This window comes from Symsagittifera roscoffensis, chromosome 6 (assembly GCF_963678635.1).
Source record: "Symsagittifera roscoffensis chromosome 6, txSymRosc1.1, whole genome shotgun sequence".
In the NCBI taxonomy this organism is placed as follows: Eukaryota; Metazoa; Xenacoelomorpha; order Acoela; family Convolutidae; genus Symsagittifera; species Symsagittifera roscoffensis.
The window spans coordinates 45,698,509-45,719,507 of record NC_087067.1 but is presented as its reverse complement, the minus strand read 5'-3'; the positions used below and the strand labels follow the sequence as shown (position 1 = coordinate 45,719,507).

At 34.8% G+C, this 20,999-nt stretch overlaps 1 protein-coding gene and 2 long non-coding RNA genes across 3 annotated transcripts in view; all 3 read right to left on the bottom strand.

Annotated features, from left to right (window-relative positions):
* Positions 1 to 2,312: 2,312 nt before the first annotated feature.
* On the bottom strand, positions 2,313 to 6,481 carry LOC134848490 (uncharacterized). Its single transcript, XR_010162949.1, has 4 exons — positions 6,050 to 6,481; positions 5,593 to 5,770; positions 3,722 to 3,800; positions 2,313 to 2,477 (listed from the first exon to the last, which is right to left on the bottom strand). It is a non-coding gene; the product is annotated as an uncharacterized LOC134848490 (long non-coding RNA).
* A 6,106-nt stretch (positions 6,482 to 12,587) lies between these two features.
* LOC134848388 (uncharacterized) lies at positions 12,588 to 17,931 on the bottom strand. Its single transcript, XR_010162930.1, has 5 exons — positions 17,669 to 17,931; positions 15,006 to 15,409; positions 14,528 to 14,705; positions 12,998 to 13,076; positions 12,588 to 12,763 (listed from the first exon to the last, which is right to left on the bottom strand). It is a non-coding gene; the product is annotated as an uncharacterized LOC134848388 (long non-coding RNA).
* A 528-nt stretch (positions 17,932 to 18,459) lies between these two features.
* LOC134848446 (uncharacterized) overlaps positions 18,460 to 20,999 on the bottom strand; it is a 33,234-nt gene continuing 30,694 nt past the window's right edge. Inside the window, exon 3 of the mRNA XM_063865908.1 lies at positions 18,460 to 18,903. Coding sequence (XP_063721978.1) covers positions 18,553 to 18,903 — 351 coding nt within the window. The 3' untranslated portion in view covers positions 18,460 to 18,552. The remainder of the gene's footprint in view (positions 18,904 to 20,999) is intronic.

The following is a 20,999-nucleotide window of genomic DNA, read 5'->3' as shown; positions in this document are numbered from 1 at the left end:
TTCCTATTTTTTGTTTAAAATGTTTTTGCTGTCAGAAAAGTCAAAGTTTTTGAACTATTTCTTAAAAACTCTGTGACTTTTCTCAAAAAAATTATGAGTTTATTGTAACGCTCTAACCACTTCACGATCTTTAACCCCGGACGCTTAATAAAGCCTAAACATTAGCCACATATACAGCAGAGAACAGATGTTATGAAAATTCTAATGCTACAGATCGTTATGATAACACCAATTAAATCAACAATTTTATGAATACTTTCATTTGCGAGTTAGATTAGAAAAAAGGAAGTTCGTACTTATACACTACGCTTTGCAGGCCCGCAAGTGTAATCATCGTACTAGGTTCAGTGATATATCATATTAAATCCCTTTATACCGGAATTGGTTTGGGGTTTTTGAATTGCGTCAATTTTTGAGCGAGTAAAACGAGCGAGCAGGCTTGTTAATGTTTAATTTAAGCCGTTAACAATAACGTATTCATGCGTTACGAAATCACTTAATAAAGCAATCTGAGATTAATGGTTCTATCAAAGAAACAGATTGCAAGAACTTTCTCGCAGAAACGGCGTTTTCTTAATTTTTCATGAACGCTTTTTCAGTTTTTGGAAAAAGCCCAATTTTTGGAAAAAGCTCAATTTTTGATTCTTCGCCAATTTGCAAAGTTTGCACTTTTTGCCATTTTCTCAAAAAATACTCTGTCGAATCCGATATTAGGAATTCAATAGAAAAAACAGGTTATGGGAAATTCACTTGCATAACTGGCTCGGAATTCCCTACTTCTAAGAACCTTTTCTATGAAAAACATTTTGTCCAATTAAACTTAATAGTTCAATTTAAATTTTTCAGTTAAATGATTTGATTTACAAAACAAAATAAAGATTTTCCCTGTTTTTTTGTTTAAACCCTGTTTTTGATTAAAATGAAAATTCAGCATGCCTCTATGAAAAATCACTCAAAAACTTAACCATTTTTTTCAGAAAATTTTTCTGTTTTTCTATTATGACAATTTTGATATTGAATTTAATGGGAAAATGGGCTTTGGTTATCTCGCCTGCATAAACAGTTGATTCAACTTTGTAAAAATTCTTTCTCATTAAAAAAACTGCCATCATGACAAAGTATTCTACATGCCAAATCTACAAGTGCAACCATTTTCTTGCATTAAACGGTTACCAAACTACAATTGGTGAGATTACTCTTGAGATTCAATTGATTTTTTTTATCACTTTTTGATTTTTTGATTGAAAATTGCGTCAGCTAATTGAGCAATATGTACATAGTTTGCTAGCTTAAGTTTAAACAAAAGTTTCCCAATTGTGGTTTTGCTGTGATGACGGTCATACTTCCAGAAAAATTGAGTTTTAAACAAAATCAATTAGAAGTTGCATCGAAATTGGCAAAAAGAGGAGATCTTAAAAAAGGCAATGATTTATTGAATAATGAAACCAGGGACAATTTTTTGATGAAAATCAAACCAATGCGATCAATTTAAGCGTGCAACTTTCACAAAAACACCTCAAGTGCATTTTTTTTAAATTATGTGATTATAGCTACCAAATTATACTTATAATCAAAAATTTACCATCCAAATTTATTTTTAGTTTTATTATAGGGCTCATCAACATAAATACTGTATAGTTCGGTTCTGTTCAGAACAAGTGTTTCCTTGGTAATGTTTGCGAATGGTGTCCTCCTAATAAACGGGTAATCTGCAGCCACAGCCTCACAGTCAGCTTCTCTTGATTTCACTCGTAGTTCCTTTGGCGATAGAATAATTTTTTCTTGTTTCTAATGGAACAATTTTTTCAAAAAATTCTCTATGTTATGCTGAGTCATTTTTTGCTTAATTCTTTGAAAGACTGTAATCGAAAGTTTTCATATAGTTTGTGGAAAACAGAGACCAATAATTCCCTTCTTCGAAAAACTTTTATCAACAGCTTATCTGCAAACACTTTTCAATCTTTGAAACCATTACAAATTTGAAGCACTTTTAGTGAAAAACGTTTTTTTTTGGTTCATTTGATTTCCAAAAACACAATTTTCTAAAAAATTTAATCAGAATTTACTAAACTCACAGGATCTATGGTATAAAAGCATAATTCTGATTTTTTTTTGTGTTTAATGAGTTTTGAATTGAGCGCAAAACACTCATCGCATAAACAAAAAAGTTTATTTTTTCTAAATTCTTTATGCAAATTTACAAGGTAGCATTTTTTTATGCTCTAAATTAACTTTGATGTTGTGTGCAGATGAAAGATTTTTTAAAATAAGGCATTATGTACTGATATTTTAAATATGACATCTATCGTTTTTCCTCTTTGTGAGCCCAAGTTGAAGTTTTGCACTGAAAGGGGTTTTTGTAATGGGCGAGCAGATATCCTCTGGGGTCTCGTGGGAATTTGAGCCATAGGGGCCCAAAAGGACGGCGATGGGTGGGGAAGTAGGAATCGCGAGGCCATGATATATTATGGTCACTCCTTTAAACAAAATTTACAGTAGTCAAAACGCCAGAGACTGTTTAAAAATCTTTCTAAATTATGCATCAAGATACATCATAAACAACTGCAGAAAGAGTTTTCGCTTATAAAATTGAATCAAACTTTTCAACGAGGCTTATTTGCAATCAAAGATTGAAAATACAATTGTTAAAACTAATCTGCAAAGTCAACTGAGCGTTCAGTCCTAAAACTAGTTAAAAATGCTCACATGAATGCAAAAATTTGATTATTCTGAATGGCTCTTAGCGTCCAGGGAGTAAAGCATCATTCCATGAACCTCAAAATTAATTAAAATTCAGTTATAAAAAGGAAGTTTTTTTTAAGTTTTGTATATTACACTATATATTACAAATTTATATCATTTGCGTATAGTAACTTTTTAGTAGCTCCAAAAAGCCTGCTTCGGTGAAATCCCTTATTCTCAGCAAACAACTTGTACAAATTTTTTATCAGCCAATGAGAGCTCATTATTCCAAAATTGGAAAAAACCGAAAAAGTTTGCCAGTTTTCGAAATTTAGATAGACCTTGCTTGGTTGTAATTTGGCTTTCGCGCATAAAAGAGTTTCTTCTATTTGCCTCAAAACAAATTGAAACTATTTCTGGGCGGTATTAAACTGCCGCTTGCCCTTTAATAGAACAAAGTATATCACGCGTAAATCGTCTCAAATAAGGATAATTGCAGTGTTTTTTTGGTTGCAGTGGCGGAGCGGCGGTGAAGTGGTTACGTCTCCGCCTCTCAATCGAAGGGTCGGATGTTCGAGGCCCACCACGAGACAACATTACCCAGCCCAGAAAAATAGCCAAAAAATTGCATGTATATCTTAACCAGGGGCACAACAGCGGTTTTCCGTGAAGAGCTGAACAGCAACTCGTATATTAGTCCTTTCCTTTGTGAATAAATCTTCTTAACTCTTCTAGAGAAAAAAATTAGGGCGCGGACAATTCTTTTATCCTTTCAAAATATGTCAAACTGAGATCGAAAACAGTTCAATGTCTTTTTTGGCAGCAATTTATTTCCCAACTACTACTATCAGAGAATTATGATACAAATAATGGCGAGCAATTATCAAAGAGTTCTGGATTAGTTTCGTGTACTTATTACTGAAAAAAAGCACAAACAGATAAGCGATAAATGAATTTAAAAACATGGACAAATAATTTGAAAAAAAAAACTGATGCATATGCGTTAATTATAAAATTCGGGACTGCAATAAAAGTATACCTGTTAAATAATTTGATCTGGTTGTCCTCTTCAATATAAGGCTCAGATTCAATGAAGGGCCACTTCCAAGGTCTGTTACCTGCAATGTGTCAAAAATTATGCAAAAGTTTGATAACTAGCATATATTACACTATAATAACTAGATAAGAATAAGAATTAGACTTTAGTTTTTCAATGATAGTTCTCAGGTTACGAGAGCTCTGCAGCTAAAGTTTGTTGACTATTATCTGAAATTATAGTAAGTTTTAGGGGAAAACAAAACGGGCTTAGCATCCATCTCAGGATCTGCCTAATAATGTCTTAGTTATAGTATCAGAAATTTGGGGAGGAAACTGCATCCGGAATAAGTTTTTGATATCCATCTATACCTTCGTATTTGTATTTTTGCGTATAATGATCGAAAGTTTTTTTTCCGGTAGTCATCAAATCATAACTGGAAAGGCCTGTAATGACAAATCACTGGATTTTCTATGGTTTGTGTGAAACACGAATACTTTAATACATATTTGTTGAAAAGCTCGGGGTTCGGAATATGGTGGTGTGTTTTTTGTCCTATTTGTTCATTTTCGATTGTTATTGTTCGAATTTTAAAACAAGTCCAATAAACTTTGGCTCGGTGCTGCACAATGCTACTTCGAGTTGGCAAAATGTAGCGTCAAATTTACATCCTCCCCCCAACTCCCCTCCCCTCCCCCCCAAAAAAATAGACCAACTAATGATCCTCCACCCCAGCGTTCAATTTAATTTAAATTTACTAAGCGCTGCAAAATGCTCTATTAATTAGGTCCCAGCAACTCAACAGGTCAAAGACCGCAAGTTTCCACATTCACGAATGCCACATGTTCTATTTTCACTATAAATATTACTTGCCAAGGTTAATTAACCTCATAATAAATCAAAACTTAGTCGTTTAAAACTGTGAAGTTCTTTGCAAAGATAAAGTTTTTTTTTGATATTCAATATGTTTCTATATCAAGTAGATAGCCAGGCGCCAAGGGAGCAATTGGATCTGACAAAAAATTGATTTTTTAAAATGCATTTATCATTATACTAAAACAACAAGACTGCTCGTAGCAGGGCGAAGCCCTGAATGTCCCGACTGCCCATTAAGGTTTATGGAGCAGTAATATCAATAAGAAATTAAAAGTAATAAAACCAAAATGAAAATTTTTTTTTTCTCAAAAATTTGAAATTTTTAAAATAAAAATCATCCCCCCACACGCCATATAAAAAACAAAAGGATAGATTTCGCTACTTGTAACAAATCAATTATGGCAAATAAGCTTCGTTAAATCAATTTGGAACGATTTCTAAGACGGATTAACTCTCCGCTTACGCGTTAATAGCGCGAAATATATCGTGCGTTAATTGTCCCAAATTGGCCCAATTGGCAATCTTTAAACCCCCATAACTTTACGAAAAATGATTACAGGTGAAATATCTTTTCAAATTTGAGCTCAGGACAACAATACCCTTCGAATGATATAAAAAAATTCCGTCAAAAATGGCTAGTTAAAAAGTCGAAATTTGTCTGAAGAAAAAAAAACCAAAACGAGCACAAATATTCCGTTACTTTCGTATCGAAAGTCGGAACCATAACTGATGTGCTACGTGTGTTTGATTCAGCGAAAAAACACAGCCTTTTTCCTTCTCACTTCAATTATTTCTTACTTCTCATTTCAGAGTTTTGAAAAAATGGATTGAAAACCAGCACTGCCGGCCAGTGGGCGCCATGATTTCAAGTTGAAATTTTCAACTAGCGTTTTTTTTTACTTTTCAACCTCTCTTCTTTTTTTCTAACAGTGAACTGTTTATCTTGTTTTTGAAGCAAAATGATGAGGCTATCGTGTTATCGCAAGTTAGTCACTTACCTGTTTTGACGGAATTTGTAAAGAAAAGCTTCATGAACACTCCGTTCCATTGACGAGTCAGAAGTCCCTTGATCCCGTGGTGTCTGTCATCTTGGAACAGATGAATAACTTTTTCTTTCGTTTCGTAATTTATCATGATATCCATATCGTCGTCCCATGGTAACAAGTCGTGCATGACCTTAAGGAGCTCGGCTATTTGTTTCTGCTTACAAAATTTCCGCGTCAGCGTCAGCACAAAAGCTGTTTGACTCCTTACTGAGATCAGCGTTGACTCTTTATTGAGAACAAAGTTTGCTTTGTTAACATTTTCTCAATTGTTACAAATTAGTTTTGAAAACTATGAAAAGGATGAGGTTTTCAGAAACTGATTCAAAAAGAAGAAAAAATGATGAAGTTTTACTGTGAATAGCCAAACAGTTTTTGTGTAGTTTGAGAAAATGATTAGCCGAGCCCTTACGTATGAACCCACAAGTCCGCCAGCACTAACAGTGTAAGGAATGTCATTTTCATCCAAAACTGACAGAGACAAATTTAAGAGTTGCATTAACGTGTCATAGTCTTTTTTAAACATTTTTCTAGGAAGATGAGAGCTATTTTTTCTAGGAACACTGAATTTTTCAATCAAATTTGGATAAGTATTCTTTTCAATCGGCCAACTACTTAAATCAATGATATCTATTTTATTTTGCGGCAAAGTGATAAAATTTTTGATAAGTTTATCTACTTCAATTTTTTTAGTGAATAATAAATGAAAACTAAGAAGTAATCCAAGTGATATATTAACCAAAACAAATAGAGATCTTTTTGAGAACCGGGTTGGAATGAGACATCGCTCAAACATTATAACCAACTATATGTCTAATTTTTCTGACACGTTTGAGAATACCAAGGCACCTTATAGCTTCTTGTGCTAAAAATTCGAAATAGTTTGCCTTCAGGCGACAATACTACCTAAGATATATTATAACTTCAGATAATATTTGAGAAAAAAAAAATCCTAGAGATAATATTGAACGACATTACAAACTATTTTTTGAAATCGTCGTAGTACGGTTATTTTATAGCATTAAGTTAGCATCAGAACTCAATAGCAAAAGAAGTGAACTTGAAAATGGGCCCAAAATTGTATCTAGAACTCCGGTGATCTTACCAGTTTCTTTTTTGGCCGCAAAAAAATTTTGCATGTGCGGAACATTCAATCCTAAGCCCTACGGGGTTGATAGGTGGCTGGTCGGTTAATTTTTTTGATCTGAGGACAGAACTGCCTCCTATTAAATTACCTGTCGAAATAACGCTAGTTTGATGCCTGCACAAAATAGCTAATCAAGACCGCAACCAGCTAATCAAGACCGCTCGGTTGATGTGAAATCAAGCAATTCTGTAACAAGATTGACGACAAAAGCGAGATGATATGCTACAAAAAAAGCGCCAGATCACATGCAATTTTTACTAACTGCGACCAAAGTCTTCCTTTAAAACGAGATACACAGGGAGCAGTCTCTGATTTTATCATTGTATTGGACACTCCAACGTTCCAACGATTTCAGTTCAATGTTCCAACTCATGTGTGGAGAGTTCGCACAACTTGCGGCTCTCGATTTCCTACTATAGCATCAACTAATCAACGAGCAATATTCCTTTTTTTTTTAAATTTGACAAAGATCCGCTTAATATCTAGCCTGAAAGTACACGAACATAGGCTTTTCAATTAAACTAGAAGTATGCCTAAAGCTAAACGAAAAATGTTGCACTCAAGATTTAAAATTGAACCCATCTTGGCCTTAAATCATCTCAATGTTCAATGTATTCTAAATGAGACAACGGAACGAATTGCAAGCAAGGGGTCTTCGTTTTCGAGACAACGGCATCACTTGTGTCGGAGTCAAAATTGACCGTGTCTGTAAGAAACGACTGTCAGTTGGCATGACTGTTAATATGCGGATTCTCAAAAAAAGCCCTGACGTTTAAATTTTCAAATTAAAATTCAATTCCATCATTTGAAGGAGATAATAAACTTTAGTTTTAAAGGGGAACATTTCATGTTAGTTGCAGAAGTTCCTACGGTTTTTTACCCGCTTTTAATCCTGAGAAACCAATTAGAGGATTATCAGGAGTTTTTTTGAGGATTTTTGCAAAGAAGAGAGCTTACACTATAATTTCCATGAGTAAATTATATGTACGGTGAAGCAAAAATGTTTGAGCGCTTTTACAACCTTTTTAGGACAACTTCTTTGACACATTACGATCGAAAAATGGAATACATTTTGAAAAACGAGAAGAAACCTAGTTTGTGCTCATCGCCGAAATGGTCCCTCTGATTATGAGCTTTGTCTTTACATTTGGTATATTTTGACTTTATTTGTTCCGTGTTTGACTTAGATACCTCGCAACCTTTACTTTCTCTTCCTCTTTTCATCCCTTGCAAAGCGCCAACTGTGCTATTAATATTCCATGAAACAACTCCAAGGCTCTTCTCCCTCTTTCTACCGAAGTTCAAAAGTCTTTTTTCGTTTCTAAACTTCGGTCTCTTTTTTTCTCGCATTGTTTTTAGCACTTATTTTACAAAATTTTCATTGAATTTGTATAACTTATCAGGTGGTTAATACCGTAAACAGGGGCAGATCTAGAATTTTCTCGAGGGGGCTGCGGATTTTCAAGAAATCTTCCAAAATTTTATCGACCTTTTTTTTAGGTCGACCAAACTGATTTTTCGAGCTCTCCCTAAGCACTCCCTTGTGAAAATTTTGAAAAAACAGTCCAAAAAGCTACCCCCCCCCCCTAATCCGCCCCTGACTGTAAAAGTCTCTTGTTTTCTACTGCTCAAAAAAGATTTGCGGGCGGCGCTGTGACAGATGAACCTCAAAAATTCAAGAAAGTTGAAAGAATTCCTTGCTTGACAATAGACAATCGATTTTGGAAAACGTAGCTATGAGTTATTACGCTTAAATCAAATATCTACTGCTTTTAATCGCATAGCAAAAAGTGCATTATTAGATCAAACTGTCAATTTTGTGATTTGTCAGCGGATTTTGCGACAAGCCAAAATTAGATTTGTAGCAGAGTTCGCAACTTTGCCAATTTTGTTGATCTTTTTTGCTGTTTTGGATTCCCCTAAAACACAAATAACTAGAACACTGAAAGCATAAAAGCAGGGAAACACTAAAACCTAATAGCTAAAACACTTTACTGCACAAAATCGCTGCGAAAACAGGCAAGTTTGCGGAGGCTTCAACAGTATTTGCTGATTCCGGAACAGTTTGCGAAACCCGCAAACAAACGGTTAAACATGTGCATAAAAAAATTGAGCTGTAGTTTATTTCACAAATTGTATGCGGAACCCGCAGATTACATGCGGAACTCACATTTTGTTTGCGGATTTCAGTAACATATATAGCAAAGTTCCTTTTACATTCTTTTCTTTACCAGGTGGTCACCAGCGAGATCAATTACTACCTGAGTCTTACCCCGAACCATTTGATCTCAATTCCTGTCAATTCAGTTCCTGTCAGATCATTTCCTGCCTTTTCTATTCCTGCTAACTAATTCCTGCTAAGTCAAACATCCGATCTCAATTTTTGCCCATTAATTAACCCCCAAACGTTCATCGCAAATTTTTCAAAATAGAAGAAATAGAAGATAAGAACAAACCAGAAAAGTTTGAATCATTTTGACAATCCTGTTATTGCAAATAACCTCACACTGTGGCACATCCCAATAAACCTTTCATTCCAATAAACTATTTGAATTCACTCTGATTTGATCTCAATTTTCCCTCGAAACATTTGATTTCACTCTCATCCTAGTAATCCCGAATAACGATATGATTCGGTGATGTGTTTTGTTGTAATTTCGAACAATCTCAGAACACTAATCCCACTAGTTTATTTGGTGACTGTGTTACCAAATGACCCCAAAAATTACTCGATGGGAGCTTTATTCCAATAATCAAAGGGTCCATCCACCAATTGTGTTAACAAATAATTTCGGATTCTTCGAAAATTCTTCTGACAATGATTTTAAATTCCACTTTTGCTAGATAAAAACTCCAGCTCTAATGTTTTTTGGTTGTTCATATGCAAGAACTGCATTAGTTCAGAAAAAAATATATAGCATATTCGCTTGTTGAGAAATCCGCGACAAAAAACAAACTGTGCCGACAAAATTTACGTTACAGTTTTTTTATACGTGGAAGCCACGGAATTTTTGTAATTGGAATCCACTTAAATTTTGGAGCATCTTTAAAGACTTGTCTCTGAATTTCACTGACCTACAGACATCAAATTGTGCGCATGTCCAGTGCACAGAGTTGGCCTCGTAATGTAGACATTTTGTGATGTCGACACATTATAGAGTAAACAATTACTATAATAACCAATCAGAATTGAGATACGAGAACAGTTTAACGAGAAATCAAATTTTTTATGATTCTTGCGTATGTTTGTTTTTCTAATTTCAATTTTGATTGGTTAATTCTGTATCTGTCTATATTTTGACGAGTATGATTTAAAAGTATAACTGAGGCTAATTTGAGGCTAAACTGTGTACTGTATAGGCGTAAAATTTGGTGTCTCTGTGTTCCTGAAATCTAGAGAAAAGTCTTTAACTTGTAAGTGGAGTCCACTTAAAAAATTGTTGTGGAATCCGCGTACAAAAACGTTTAATGTAATTTTCATCGGCACATTAGTTTCGTTGCGGACTTTGCAACGAATTAATATAATTAGTTGTTCCGGATTCCGCAAACGTAAGCGAATTCTGCAAACGTAATTGAACTCCGCAAAATTACGAGGATTCCGCTTACTTTTTGCGGATTACATTTACAAAGTGCAGAAACACATAAGTTATTATTTGTCTGAGGATTCCACAAGCTGTTCCAGATTCCGCAAAATTTGTTGCAGATTCCACAAGTTTTGTTGCCTGTTTTTGGAATGATTTTCGAGCAATACAGTCTTTTAGCTTTTCTTCCGTAGAGTCCACAAAAAAGCTAAGAAAATTAAACAAAAATAAGAATTTTTGGGATTCCGCAAAAATTCTGTTTTTGGCCTGTTATGGAGCCCGCTTACAGTTCATAAGTTGCACAGTATGGCTCCGATATAAACTGTCTAGTTTTGACCGCAAACGGCTGATTTTTGACTGCAAAGAGAGCAACAAAGTGAAAAAAAATAGCGTTTCTGGGTGATCCATTGCGAAATCTTCTTTAAAATTCTTTAAAGGACTTGCGCGATAAAATAATTGGTAAAAAATGATAAATGACAGCACACTCATAATAATTTAGTTCTGTAGTTTTTTGAAGTACAAGGTTTTTGCTACTTGAAATTTGTCTTCGCCGCTCCATTCAAAAAATGTATTTTGATAACAAAAGCTGATCTAAAATTTTTCCACGGATAAAAAAGGAGTTGTCTTTTCAAAAATTAGTGGACTATCCAAGGTCTGTCAAAACAAAAAAAAACTTTTTGATAAATAAATTTATTCTAAGTGTCCTTGACAACTAAAAAATCAGCGGCACAGAAAAATTTTTGAGGAAGCAGGCCAGCAGTACCGTTTTTGGGTTTTGAAAAGTTTTGAAAAAAATGTGGAAAACTTTCCGGTCTACATCCACTTTCTTAATTCTTGAACTGAAAGCACTTTGAAGAGAGTTTCATAGTCGGCCAGTCAAAAACGGATGTCGTTAAGTAGTACCAAACGAGTGACAGTGTCGAATTTGGAAGAGAAATTGCCCTGGTAAAACAAAAATTTTACTCTGAAAATTTTCTAGCAAATTTCACTACCAATATAGAAGTTTTCTTGAACAATAATGTCAAAATAATCAAAACATTTCTGGTAAGAGTAAGTAAAAACGGAGCTATGTTGATGCAATAACAATTTGTATTTAAGCATAGTTTGAGCAATTATATTAAAAACCAGATAAAATTAAAAACTGTTTTAACAGAATAGTGTCATGTTGTACAACCTGTGGTGTAACTGTGATGAAAACAAACCAAATTTTTGTTTCTTTAAAAAAGACCAGTTTTCCTTGTCTCAAAAAGTTTTTCAGCTTCCCTGTTTCGGCTATACAAAGCGTCTCCTTTAAACGAACATTTGTCTTTTGACTGTGATTTGGCTGTGAAAACGGTTAACCATTCCACATTAGTCGAGTTTCAAACATAATTCATATGAAAAAAGCATCAATCAGTAAACAAAAAAGCTTTAAAAAGAATAATGAATAAGATAAAAAAAAATTTAAAGAAAAATGCATAAGTTTTTAATTTAAAAAAATGACAAAATTCAATCAATCATTTTATTCGGAAAAAAGTTATTTGCGTGAAAATTTTAGAAAGGCCTGTCAAATGTTCTTTTCCCAATAATAACATACAGTTCAAAATGTATCATTGTAAGTCAGAATTTACCATCCATATTTAGTTTTAGTTTTGTTGTACGGCTCATCTATGTAAATGCTGTATAGTTCGGTTCCGTTCAAAACAAGTGTCTCCTTGGTAATGTTTGCGAATGGTGTCCTCCTAACGAACGGGTAATCTGCCGCCACAACATCACAGTCGGCCTCCTTTGCTTTCACTCGTAGCTCCTTCGGCAATAGATTAGATAATTTATGTTGGCTTTGAAAACTTTTACCAAACATTTTTTAGTTTTATGTGATTTTAAGAGATGAATTGCATAAAATTTGGTTTTGGCGGGGAACATTTTTATTAGAGTCTAACCACCTGCAATTAGATTATTGATTCAAAGATTATTAATTTCAATTTTATCTAAGTTAAAATGAAAGTAACTCGCAATAAAATATGGTCCCAAAAAGCGAGGTTTGAACCGTTATTCACTTGGCTACTGAAAAAAATTTTGAGCAATGCTGTTATTAAATAATGAATTTCAACTTTTTCTAGTTGTTTAAAATCTGGAAGGCTTCACCTCAGCTTATTTATTATTTCTTCTCTCCTAAAAAATAACATCTTGATAAAAACTTCTTAGAAATGAGGCACAAAAGGATTCAAAATACAGTCCTTAAATCTATCGCCTTTCCTCTTTGTGGGCCCAAGTGGATGTTTTGCAGTGAAAAGGGTTTTTGTAGTGAGCGAGTAGGTATCCACTGGGGTCTCGTGGAAACTTGAGCCAGAGGGGTCCAAAAGGACGGAGATGTGTTGGAAAGTATGAGTCACGAGGCCATGCTACTTTCCGGTCTGACCTATGAACACAATTAATTTTATACCGTTAAATTTTACACCATTAACTTTGAACACAATTAAGTTTATACCGTTAAAAAACTTAGTTTTGAAGTCTATTTACTATCAAGATTTTTTAAAGCTAGACTTACTTAGTTAGAATCCACATTAAAGTGTATATAATTTATATAAGGCCCATTCGTAACTGATAGTTAAAAAAAATCAAGTTAGTGTTTTTAACGGAATATATAATCGACCTGTGAACTAATTTGATCTCATTTTCCTCCTCGATATATGACTCAACGTCTATGAAGGGCCAGTTCCAAGGTTTTCCCCCTAAAACAAAATAAAAACAATAAAAAAGATTAGCTAAATATCACGAACATTTATCTGGAATCAGTTCAAATATTTCTCATTGTTCCAATCACAAAAAAATCGAAGCGAGTCAGGTGTGGTTTCATTTTAAAGACCTATTGACGACCATGATTCGGATTCCAAAAACACTTCAAAAAAGGTCGCTCAATAGTTTTTATATAAAAGTTGACCTCATAAGTGAAGGGGTTGGAAAGTGTTTTGGTCCACTCCTACACGTACATCACGTGTACCCCACCTCACATATTCATCAACTTGGGCAATTGCAAGTGAGGGGAGGGATATTTTTGAAGTTTCGGTCGAAGGACCTCGGCAGATGCTGGACGTCGGTGGGTGGGGTCATGAATGATAGACGTGTGAGAGTGGGGGAGGGGGTGGGAGTGTCAAACATTTTGTACAAAACTTTAGGAGAGTGATAGGTGATAATAGTTCATAGATAGGCGTATTAGAGAGGGGAGGGGAGAGAGGTATTTTCTTTTTTCACTGAAACCCAGGCCATTTTCATTGAATTCAGGGGAATACATTGAAAAGCAAAATGAATGAAAACCAGTTGTCGAAAATAAAGCAAATAAAATTATAATCAGAAATGATGGATTTTTAGGCATTTTTTTACTCAAACCTTATCTTTTATCTTAAAACAAAAATTGCATTATGTGGTTTCAATTGCCAAAGAAATCGAATATCTAGACAAAACATTACTCTAAGAGAATATATTTTAATCATTTTTCATCCAAGAACCTTCGATTAGGGCTCTTTTATGCTCATTATCTTATCCACTGGATCACCCCATGTTGTGAAAAATGACCCAAGAACCTGAAAAACCAGTTTTTGTTATCGTTACATTTTCTATTTCTCTAAAATAAACTACCAGTTAGTCTTCAAAACTAGAATTAGATTATTTTGGCACTTGTTCAGTTCGGCCAAAGAAATTTTGAAAAAATGGCAGCTATTGAACAGAAATTATGAATGAGCTATTAAGTGCAACTTTGTCTGCTGAAAAATGGCCCTGAAAGAAAGCTAAATCTATTTAGGTAACATTCTTCTAATGCTTTGGGATTATTACGTAGACAATGCGGTAAGAAAATATCTATGATTTGAATCCAGCGTTGCGGATAATTGCTATAATTGTTGCATTTTAGGCTAACTTTTCTGTAAAAATCAATTTTTTTCTAGCTTTTGAGTTTTTGCTCGATATCCGAGACAAGATGACGAAAAAATCTTTCACCATTCATATTTGCTCTGTCTGTAGTTATTACGGCTAAACGCGTGATGATACGATGTAAGGACGAAGAACAAATCTGTTCACAATTGTTAGTTTGTTCACTATGCCAAATTTCGCTGAACTATGAAACTAAAACTAAAATTGAAATGAGGGGGATGGAAAAAACCATCGTTTCAATTGTTCAGTAAATCACCCGCTTTGACGGAGTTAGTAAAGAATAACTTGATGAGATCCCCGTTCATCTGACGACTCTGAAGTCCTTGGATCCCGTAGTGTCTGTCGTCCTTGAACAGGTTGATCACTTTTTCTTTTGAGTCGTAATTTATCATGATATCCATATCGTCATCCCATGGCAACATGTCGTGCATGACCTTGAAGAGCTCGGTTATTTGCTACCGTTTTTCTAATTAAAACAAACTATTTCCGCAACAACATTCAGTTGTTTTTTCAAAAAAGAATGTTTAAAGCCAAGTTGAGGCCGCGTTCGTTCGTCAAGGATCCAAAGTAATATTGTGTTCTTAGATTTTTTTAAACTGATGTATTTTTTCTCAAAAGCAAAAAAATGACCTGTTTAGAAACTGATTCACAAATTAAAAATTGGGATTTAATTTGACTGTTTTTAAGCAAATTGATATTTATGTTAGTTGAGAAAATAAATAGCCGAGCTTTACATATGAACCCACTAGTCCGCCAGCGCTAACTGTGTAAGGAATTTCATTTTCATCCAAAACTGACAGCGATAAATTTAACAGGCGCATGAAGGTATCATAGTCTTTTTTTGACATTTTTCTCGGGAGATGTGTGCAATTTTTTCTTGGAACATTAAATTTTCGAATCAAATTCGGAAAATTGCTAATTCCGATTGGCCGATTACATGAATCACTGATATCACCTATCGCATGTGTTAACAAGAAATTAAAATTACTGGCAAATTTTTTGAGCTGGTGTTCCTTGTCGAAATGAAGGTGATAAATAAGAACTAATGCAATTAGTAAGTTAATTAAAACAAATAAGGATCTTTTTGTGAACCGAGTGGGAAAAATATAATTCCCAAACATTGTTAACTAGACTGTTTCTAATAATATTAGACAATTTTGAGAAAACTAAAGTGGAGGTCAATACTAGCCGCTTAGGTCGGTAAAAAAATTACAAAAATGACAGGCTATTACAACCTCGAAAACTGCTGTAAAGCGAAGAAAACGTTTGATTCATTAGAACAGCTTTCCATTTTGTATAATTTTTTTGGGCAGACTGGGACAAGAGTATTTACAAATACCTTTTTTTGAATCATGTAGGGTTTGGCTATAACAATCGTTCTAACTAACTGTAATTCAATCAAGTAAACATTTTAAACCCAAAAAAAATTGTCTTTCTGTTTTTAAAATTATTTCTTTGTTAAGATGATTTTCTCGATTAGAATTGCTAGCATGTTACATTAATTAAAAAGAACAAAAAATGGAAAAAAATGGCAAAATATTTTTATTTCGTCGCTAATGTGTGAAAAAAAATCTTTTGTGTTTCCATCACCAAGTCGCAAAAAATTTCTTTTCGGTTCTTTTTAACAAAAAATCAAGTACTATTCGTACTTTTTTGTCTAATGATATATTCTTTTCAATTTATAGGTCTTTTTTTTTCTTTTTTGTACATTTTTTTCCAAATCTAGGATTTTTTCAAAGGGGCTGGCGAATTTTCAAGAAATTTTTGGAAATTTTGTCGAATGTTTTTTTTTCAGCTCGGTCAAATTGATTTTCCGAGATCTCCCAAACTAGTAAAAAGACCCTGTTTTGGCCAAAATTTCTGCGCCGCAGGCAAAATTTCGAAAGAAAAGTCCACAAAAGCGTTTTCTTTTGCACTATTTTGAAAATTTTGACCAAAAAATAGCGTTTTTTCTCGGCGCGCGCTCCCCCCTGAAAATTAGTATATATTGGCGCCAAGGCGCCTCTAGAAAAGTTTTTGGGTCCGTCAATTAAAATTGGATATCCCAAAATAGTACAAAGGGGACCGTATGGGTCGGTAGGGGGTCGAATTCCTGATGGAAGGGCGTACCCCCCCTTAATCCGCCTTAGGGTGTGCATTTTCTATTCTGTTTATGTAATTTTACAGATTATATCATTAATTGCACTTTATCCGTCACTTATCCTGCCGAATGCGCGATGAGAGTGCACTTGGAAGTTTCTGTGTGTGTGTGATGAGGCAATCGTCGCTCGCTCACTGTACGCTGTTTTTGTATGTATTCATCTGTTAATTATTGTTGTTCCGACTTTCGTAACGAAAGTAACGGTATTTTTGTGCTCCGGGTGGTTTTTTTTCTTCAGACAAATTTCGACTTTCTTACTAGCCGTTTTTGACAAAAAAAATTTATCATTCAAAAAGCACTGTTGTCTTGATTTTAAGTTCGAAAAGATATTTTACCTGTGTTCTTTTTTGTAAAACTATGGGGATTTAAATATTGCTATTATAGCCAATTTGGGAAAATTAACGCGCGATATACTTTGCACTATTACCGCGTAAGCGGAGATTTAATCCCTCTTAGAAACCATTCCAAATTGGTTGTAGGAAGACTATTTGCCATAATTGATATGCTACTACTAGCAAAAAGTTATCACTTTGTACTTTATATGGCTTGTGGGGGGATAACTTTCACAAAATAAGGCTCAAATAAAAAAAAATCATTTTATTCCTTATTACATTTAATTTTTTCATGTGCTTACTGCTCCATAGACCTTAAAAGGTAGTCGAAACATTCAGGGGGGTTGTATGACATTCTCTCAGGAATTTGACCCGCTGCCGACCCAAAGGTCCCCCTTTGTACTATTTTGAGACATCCAATTTTGGTTGACAGACTCAAAAATTTTTCTAAAGGCGCCTGTGGCGCCAATATATACTAATTTTCAGGGGGGAGCGAGAAAATTTGACCAAAACAGGGTCTTTTTAATGCTTTGGGAGAGCTCGGAAAATCAATTTTGGTCGACCTAAAAAAGGTAAGCAACGTTTCGCCCCCTCCCCTCAAGAAAATCGTGGATCCGCTCCTGTGCTGTGCACACCCCTCAGTTATTCTGCTTTGTGTTTACTTTTCGTTGTTAACTTGAAATCAGTTGTACATCAAAAGCTACCTTTGAAGTATAGGGTATTATAGTATTTTAGGAGAGCTTGGAAAATCAAATAGGTCGACCTAACAAAATAGGTCAGCAAAATTTTCAAAAAATTTTCGAAAAACCGCCCCCCCCCCCAAAAAAAAATTTTGTGTACGCCACTGCTCAGAATAGAACATTTCCACGAATTTTTTCGGCTAGTTTTTAATAATTCACTAACTATAACTTTTATTCAAAATTGCCGTGATTTATGAATATTTCGTCAAAAAAAAATTAACAAAGAGATAATTTGAACAGAAAATTTTTTTCAATAAATTGAAATTGCCGAAATAACAAAAAACAATATATGTCAAAGAACAGCAAACGTGTTTGTCATGACGGAGCAAACAAACTGCATTCGACCACAGTTGAAAATTAAAACTTGAAAAAAGAACATTTCAATAAGACTGATGTCCTTGTCATGTTTGAAAACCAACAAATAATGGATGAAACTCAAACTAATTATTCGTAAAAAATCTAGTTGATATTATTAAATCTGTTGAACCAATATTCAACATTAAATTATTCCGCATCAGTGTTGAAAGATCTTTTTTGCACGAATTACAGCAGATGTCTTATACCAACTAATTTTAGGCCAAATTTAAATTAACCATTGAAAAGGCAAGTCATTTTATTTGCTCCTCAACTGTAATACAATTTCCGTGCCATCATCGAAAAAGAAATTGTTCTGAATCAATCAGTAAAAGAATGAAGACACAATTAGAGGAGATGGACACTGTTATACAATGCGTGTCATAACATAAGCCGATTTTTTTCCTGTTCTACTTGGCAAAATTTTTACTAACAAAACTAATCAAAAAATGGATCAAAAAGATTAGGGATGAATTGAATGTGCTCAGAAACTCAAATCTTTTAAAATCTTCGGGGAAATAAAATTTTAATTGAATCTCGGTAAAGGTTAAAAATTAACTTATTGATACATTATTATCCATAATATATGAAATTTTCATTCTACGCAAATCATGATAAATTCGATTTAAATAAATGATTTATTCAAATAAAAGGTTTATTCAAATTTCCAGTATTTTTTGAAAGCTGTTGATGGATTTTCAAATCTTAATAAATTTTAAACATGCGAATCAGTAGCATTTGCTGCAGCAGTCTTCTTGGCTCCGTTCGGATCGGCACCGGTTCCGGAAACGACTCCGTTCGCATTGACTGGTGCAGGAGCATCGCCGTCCAGTTCCATCGCTTGTTCTGCTCCTCTTTCTTCGTTGTCGGCTTTGTTTTCGACGCAGCAACATTTATTCTCACATAAAAATGTACAGCAGGCGTATTTTTTGACGCATTCGCAAAGAGAGCCGAGACGTTTTTTGAGAGGAGGGGACATTAGTATAAATACGAAAGGGTTCGTACATGAAGCTATCATGGTCATTTCTGGCAATATGTAGTGGGCTGCCCGCTCCATGCTGGATATCTAGAACAGAAGCATCAAAAACATCAACGAATAGCAAAATGTGTCAGCATAAAAACTCTATGAATACAAAGATGCTTTAATTTAATTAATTAAACAGTTTTTTATGAATACTTTACTTCACTTGCTGAAAATGACGCTGTTTTTCACGATATTTGATTTAAATCATTCTGAAAGGTTGAAAACATCAAATCAAACTTTCTCGTGACTGATATAGATAAATTTACATATTTGCTCCGGTTTTGGGAGAAAATGACGGAATATCTGTGTCCGGGGTGGTTTTTTTCTCCAGACTAATTTCGACTTTTTAATCGATTTGCAATTTTTGGCGGATTTTCTTATATCATCCAGTAGGTATTGTTGTCCTTTGCTGAAGTTGAAAAAAAAATTTCTACCTGTGATCATTTTCGTAAAGTTATGGGGGTTTAAAATTACCAACCTGGCCTGTTTGGAATAATTAACGCACGACATATTTCAAAAAGGGGGATGTTTTGAAAAAAGAAAAATTGTTAAACGCATTTCAATTTTTTTTATAGGTTTCATCATTTTTTCAAAGCACGCACTACCCCATATACTTTAACAGTCAGTCGAAAAGTTCAGGGATTTGCCCTGATACGAACAGTCCAGTTCAGGGGCGGATTTAGGGGGGGGGGCGGGGGGGGCGGACGCCTCCCCCCCTCAGGGATTCGACCCCCTGCCAACCCAAAGGGTCCCCCCTTTGGTACTTTTTAAGAAATCCATTTTTGGCCGACCGACCCTAAAATTTTTCTAAAGAGGCCTTTGGCGCCAATATATACTTATTTTGAGGGGGAGCGCGCGCCAAATAAAACGCGATTTTTTTGTCAAAATTTTCCAAAAAGTGCCCAAAAACGGCTTTTTTGACCTGGTTTTTCAAAAAATTGCCTGCGGCGCTGAAAATTTGGCCAAAACAGGGTCTTTTTATTGCTTTGGGAGAGCTCGGAAAATCAATCTGATCGACCTAAAAAAAAAAAAAAAGGTCGTCGTCAAAATTTTCGAAAATTTTTTGAAAATCCGCCCCCCCCCCTCGAGAAAATCCTAGATCCGCCCCTGGTCCAGTTTCTTTATATTGATCGAAAATAGGACTGAAAGAAATTTGACATGACAGATCTCTCGGCTTCCTCTCACGATTATTTGAGTTACTTGATTGTGCGTGCGTGGGACAAATTAACCGAATACTATTTTCTATTTCATAATCAAACCGTGAGAAGTTTGAGGCCCACTGTATTTCGTGCTCGTAGCTTGAGAGAGACGAAACATTACCCAGTCGAGAAAAATCCCCCCCCCCCAAAAAAAACGTGTAAATTTTAACCCTGCGCACAAAAAAGAGCCGAACAGGTCAAATATTGGCCCTTTCCTCAAAAACAATTTGTCGTAATTTAAGTGTAGTAATACTTGTGATAAGAACCAGAAAGTTCAGCCAGAAAGTCAATATGAAAAGCGTATCTAGGGGCGGATCTACGATTTTCTCGAGGGGGGGGGGATTCGGATTTTCAAAAAAATCGAAAATTTCGTCGACCTTTTTTAGGCCGACAAAATTGATTTTTTGAGCTCTCCCAGGTCACTATGAAAACCCCATTTTGACCAAACTGTCTGCGCCGCAGGCATCTTTTTGAATAAAAAAACAGGCTAAAAAAAAGCGTTTTTAGGCACTTTTTGGAAAATTTTGACCAAAAGATTGCGTTTTTTGGCGAGCGCTCTCACCTCAAATGTTGTATATTTTGGCGCCGAAGGTGCCTTTAGAAAAATTTAAGGGCCAGTCAACCAAAAAGGGATATCTCGAAATAGTACCAAGGGGGGCTTATCAATTCTTCAGAACTTTTTTTGAAATTCCCCCTGGATTACGATTCGCCTCCTCCCCTGTAACTTGAATCCCTTGCCAGCCAAAAAAATAACATGCTTGGCCATATTTTGAGACAAATTTATCAACAAAATTCTTACTGATTTTTTTCTCATCCCTAGCCATATTTTGGGCAAAATTTTTTGGCGCTGATATTTGCATATTTGGTTTTTTACTGGTCACTCCGTCCACATTTTTTTTTCTAAATTTATTTGATAACCAATCTTCATCAATCGCATAT